Genomic DNA, 5,689 nt, shown 5'->3' with positions numbered 1-5,689 from the left:
ACACAAGTCTTTGCTTTCTCTTCATGTATTAATCTTAGGTTAATCTCTCATGTTTACCTTAATCTTAGGCTAATGTGAGGATCAATCTAGATTGCGACTTTCTTTCAAAATTTATTGAATCCATCATACAAAATTAATGGGTGACAACATATTGAGAAATTCATGTAGGTGGCATTAATTAATGCCCATTGATGCGAGCATTATTGCCAAAAGGTTTTTTCTCCAAGTAGCCTAATGGGAAACAAGAAACGTTGCTTTCACACCACATGTTCACTGCCTCTCCTCCCCTTGTTTGGATCCGCCCCCTAAGCCTGCTTCCCTCCCCTCCCCTCTGCCCTCTTTGCTTGCTTGCTGCCTCCCCTCGTGTTGATTGGTTTTGCCTTTCCGTTTGTCGACCTCCCTTGCTTGAGAGAGAGAGAGAGGTATCTTTATACAATTTAGACATTTTCCTTTCCCTATGGAAGATCATGTGTATATTGAATCCACAGTTCCAAAACCCTAAAAGTTGCCAATTGATAAATTCTAATGAACTCAACCATGCTCCCCTCTCCTCCCTCTTTCCCTTCTTTCTCTAGTGCTTCTAATCATCATTCCATGTGGGAAGAGTGCTTTAGTCATTCACATGTATTATAGAGAGAGGGGAAAGGTCCAAAGTATGCCATAAGTGTTAACGTTCTGTACTAAGCAAAACCCTAAATTTACTATTGATTTTATCAAGGTTTTAAATGAGCCATTTTTCTCAAGGAGCTCGCTGATAGCTCATTGGTCATGTTTGCTCTCACCCTTGCTCCTCTTGCGTGAGATTCAACCGTTCTCTGTTGCGTCTTGCTGTGTGCCATATCCGGTGCCCATGGGCGGAGGCGACGAGAGGGAGCCCCTGGAGCAGGCTTCAGCTGAGGATGCAGAAGAATCCAAGCCTTCCGCAGAGGAAGAAGACACTGGCGCCGAGGTTGCCCCCATCGTCAAGCTCGATGCCGTGGCTGTCAGCACCGGCGAGGAGAACGAAGACGCCCTCATTGATTTGTGAGTTTCCCTGGCTCCATAGAGTTAGGATTAGGGTTAGGTTAAAGTTAGGGCTCTCATTAATCATGCCGGAGACGTCAGGGCTAGGGCTTTTAGGGAGATTCAGTGCAAGGGTTTCTACAAAATGCTAGGGTTTCCAGGGCTGTTTCTCCGATTGTGTGGGAAATCGTTTTTAAAGAAGATTTCTAGGGGTTCTGTAAGGTTCCCTAGCAAAATCCAATGTTGCACCTCTAATTATCTCTTTCCCTGTGGTCATCCCTCACCGGATGGAATATAGTGATGTGCTGTTTCCTATGATCGTTCTTTTGTGTTCATTGGCATGCCAATTTGAGCTCTCGTTGATCTGTGCGGCCTTTTTTTTTTTTTCAGGCCTTTGGCCCAAGATCCTCCCATAGTTTTACCAATTTTCACCGCCCATAGGCGGCCGCCTGTTGGCGCTTATTGTATGGAGCCATTCTAGAATCAGGCATACCCAGTTGGCAAAGCACTGTTCTCTTTGTCGTTGTCCTTGCTGACCAAAGTGTCTTTGTCGCGAGCCAGCAAATTGCCCTTTGTACGTCTGTGTTGCCATCTAGTTGTGACGAGAGTAAGGTGTGCTGTATTCTTGCACTTTGTGAACATCACTGGGTTTGCATGATTGCTGGTATTCATTCACGAGTACAAGGTTGCTATAGTATTCTCTTGATCTCTCCTTGCCTACTTTGAGCATTTTTGTTATTCCTCTTTTCTGCACTTTAGCAGTGCCAGACTGGATCTCCGTTTGACCCATGTGCTGTTGTAACAATAAGGTGGGTGTAGCGACGATTGATTCTTGTTACTCAGCAATTATTTATTTATTTTCTCTGATTTTCACCAGGAAGGCCAAGCTTTACCGATTTGATAAGGAAGGGAACCAGTGGAAGGAGAGAGGTGTGGGACAAGTAAAGCTTCTAAAGCACAAGGAGACGGAAAAGATTCGTCTGGTCATGCGGCAGAACAAAACGCTAAAGATCTGTGCAAATCATACAGGTAAGTGCTTCCCAGCAGTTTCACATATATGAACAAGCTTGCACAATCTCTGGTTTTTTGTTGCATCTGGTAGTTTCTTGCTTGCACTTATAGTTATGAATGAGTTTGTCTTGCTTCTTGTTGGCAGTCGTTCCCACTATTAGTCTGCAGGAACATCAAGGCAGTGACAAGACATGGGTGTGGCATGCCTCGGATTTTGCAGACGGAGAGTTAAAAGATGAACTCTTTTGCATACGCTTTGGCAGCGTTGAAAGTCAGTATTTTTTGGGTTTTATTTTGATGCTGAATATTCCTGGGCATTTTTACACAATTTTGCTTTGTTATTCCATGCTGCAGATGCTCAAGCTTTCAAGAAGGCTTTTGAGGATGCACAGAAGGTGATGCCTGGCAAGCTGGGTGCGATTGAGAAAGATGCCAATAATGATAAAGATGCGGATAATGAGAAAGTTGCTGATTCAGTAGGAGAGCTGCTGGAGGGGTTGAAAGTTGGTGACAAAACAGAGGGAAAGGCAGAAGAGACCAAAGAAAAGGTTGAGGACTCCAACCCAGTTGAGGAGAAAGAGTCCAACCCAGTTGAGGAGAAAGAGGTTGCTTCTACTTAAGAGGGGAAGTGAATGGACTACTTTTGGGCCCTTTAACATGGCTTGCTGTTTTTAGAGGTTTCATTCAAGCCTTTTGCTACTGCTTGCATTCCAAGGACGTAGTCCTCTCTGTAGGTGCTCCTTTCTTGACTTTTTATTTTACGGGATTGTGCAGTCCATCAAGCTGGTTGATTCCAACTTGTTGTCAGAGTCTTAATACCTATATTGTGAAATTTAGGTCAAGCTGTTATTCTGACTTGCTATGTAGAGGTTAAGTTACAAGAGTTATTCTGTCTTGAATGGAGTCACCCATGTAAAAAGCATTAAGAGTATACACTGATGGTTGTATTATTTCTCCGCAGACGCAGTGAAGTGTGATGCAGTAGAATTGTTCTGTTCGCTCCCTGAGATTTCTTACATTCTGACAGGACAATGCTGGCATAAGTCTCTTATATTGTAGTGGGTTATCACAAAATGTGTGCTCATGCAGCTGTCACCTCTCAGAGGTTCTGTCTGGTTGCAATTAGCAGACCACATTGCCTAAGCTCTGAATGAGTGCCAGCTTTTACATGGGGTAGAAGAGTGGTGTGTTCCCAGAATGGGACAACACACTCCGTGAGCTTTCATAGGAGTGGAGAAGACTTTTTCAGCTGGAATTGAGATTTTGCAACAACGAGACATACTGCTGAGTCACGAATGGAGACAACTGAAGTGGTCACACTGCACTTTGTTTCACCCATCTCCTGTTCTTGCAAGTCGCAGAGTACATGCATGTGACCTTGTTAACTGCGTTCAGTTATATTCAGAAGAGTGCAACTGTTACTGTCATGTGCATACCCTAATCAGGTTGCACATGGACATGATCGTCAGCAGTAATTGCCTAAAAGGCAAAGTCCAAGGGCAATTATGGACTGATTGGGTTGTGTTTTGGGTGTTTGGACAAGGGGGTTCTAGGTTTTGGGTGTTTGGACAAGGGGGTTCTAGGTGGTTATGGTTGAGGTCAGTGTGGACAGCATATGTGTTATGGAGTTGTGGAGTAGTCCTTCAGGCTGACGTGCAGCCCTACTGGCCTGCCAGCATTGAGATGCCTATATAGGGTAGGGTCAGGTCATTCATGAGGATGATCAGATGAGATGAGGGTTTGTAGTACTTATTCTTCAAGCAGCTGGATTGGAGGACATGAATTGACCTTTGTTCATTAGTTAAGTTATGTGTAGCAAGGTTACACAGCATGCAGTTACAAATTGGAGTTGAGATCTGTCTTTTCCATTGTATATTCCTCCAAGACAAAAATATAATGGAAAAGACATCTCTCAACTCACAGATTTGAATTGAGATCTGTCTTTTCCATTGTATATTCCCACAAGACCAAAACATGTATGGAAAAGCGAGATCTCAACTCAAATCTGTACAATGGGAAAGCTAGATCTCACTTCAAATCTGTAACTGCATGCTGTGTAATCTTCAGCAACCATGGGCTTGTGATTTCTTGGGTACAAGGCCGGAAAGAAGTGTAGAAATGCATCCTCCATTGGCTTGAGCCGAGTGTGGATGTGCTTGAGGTCGGAGTAGGTTGTTGGTCACCTAGGTGACTGTCGATTCTTGATGTGATTAGCTCACAGTTCTCCTTAGCCCATTGATCATTTGTGCTACACTCTTTAATGTTCTAATGGCTGTAGCTATGCTTGCGATGATTTTAACTTTGCCTTTGTGATTTATCTAGGTAAGTGTGAGCACTGTATAGTAAAAGATAAGTGCTTGTTCGAGCAGGTAAGTTGTCAAAGCATCTTACAGTAGGTTAGGCAGGTTGGACAGATGAAATTATGTCAACTTACGGAGTGGTTAACATACTTCCTTTCCTAATGATGATCGTGTCCTCGTGTCACCCAAGTTGGTGAATTTTTTGTTTGGATGGAAAGGTGTGGATGGTCTAGGGTACGCCGTAAGGTTGGCATGCTTTTAAGTGGTAAGGTTTGGGACCAATCCGTAGTCGAATGCAAGGCATATTGGTGAAAAGCTTTGGGTAGCCTTGGTGGTAGGCAACTTGTCGAGGTGGCATGAAAGGTGTAGGCAATGTAGGCATTCTTTATGTGAGGTTGTGGAAATGGTTGAAATCCTTTAAAATTAGGTAGTTGGTAGAGGTTGTTTGTACCTTATGATTAGCAGAATGAGCACCAGGACCACCATGGAATGAGTTTAGTTGTAGGGGGAGGGGGGGTGTTGTGAGTTAAGAAAAAAATGTGAACCTCATAGTGAAATATGTAGGTGACATGAATGGGTAATAGGCCGTAGGTGTCTTTGTATGTACTCTAACTTTAAGATTTCTTCAACTCAACTACGTTCGGTAGGTGTCTTTGTATGTACTTTAAGATTTCTTCAACTCAACTATTTTCTTTGGCTCTCGGTTACTTTCTACGACATTTTCTTGATAACCCTTTTCTTGGCAAGTCAAGATTATTAGATTGTTAATGCTTGGTAGTTGTTTTGTCCATAGCTGCAATGGAGTTGGGTGACCTCTACGGCTCAAGAGATCGTGAAGTCAAGATTATTAGATTGTTGATGCATGGTAGTTGATTTTTCTTGAAGCTGCAATGGAGTTGGGTGGTCTCTATGGCTTTAGGGATGGCAAGCATTGCGGATAGAGGCGTGAATCAATAGGTGGTGGAAACGAAGAAGAGGCCACGGAAGGTTCTTGTTGATTTGAGAAAGCTCCACGCGATAGGTCATACCATGGGTCATGCTTACGCCTGCCACAATCTCTTCATCGAAGATGTTTGAGATATCGGTGTCTATTGATGTGTCTACTAGATGTAGAGTCTGTGTGTATGCTATCGTGCATGGGCATTAGACAAAAGGTGGACTTGTGTAGAATCTCCTTCTGGCGAAAAGTTCGAACACACTACTTTCTTCAACACTTATTTGTTTGCTTTTTTTGTAAACTATCAACGACAACGAGTGGTTTGTCAAACACTACCGATCGTGGGATGCGGCTTTACAGTGACTTATGGGCATCTCTACCTCGTTTGATTAGCATGTTTGTAGGCATGTTTTGTGGCTTGGAGGGAGATGCGAAGCTC

The 5,689-nt window shown here is 43.4% G+C and overlaps 1 protein-coding gene across 1 annotated transcript; it reads left to right on the top strand.

Moving 5' to 3' along the window:
* Positions 1-688: 688 nt before the first annotated feature.
* Positions 689-3,000, top strand: LOC147636386 (ran-binding protein 1 homolog c-like). The gene is made up of 4 exons (XM_086801826.1): positions 689-1,023; positions 1,880-2,031; positions 2,159-2,284; positions 2,368-3,000. Exons 1-4 carry the CDS (start codon positions 851-853, stop codon positions 2,631-2,633), a joined length of 717 nt encoding a protein of 238 aa, XP_086657952.1. The 5' UTR covers positions 689-850; the 3' UTR covers positions 2,634-3,000.
* Positions 3,001-5,689: the final 2,689 nt, after the last annotated feature.

This window comes from Cibotium barometz, chromosome 8, assembly GCF_041138505.1.
Source record: "Cibotium barometz isolate CiBa-2024 chromosome 8, ASM4113850v1, whole genome shotgun sequence".
Lineage (NCBI taxonomy): Eukaryota > Viridiplantae > Streptophyta > Polypodiopsida > Cyatheales > Cibotiaceae > Cibotium > Cibotium barometz.
Note: the sequence above shows the minus strand (reverse complement) of the source record. Positions and strands in the feature narration are given on the sequence as shown.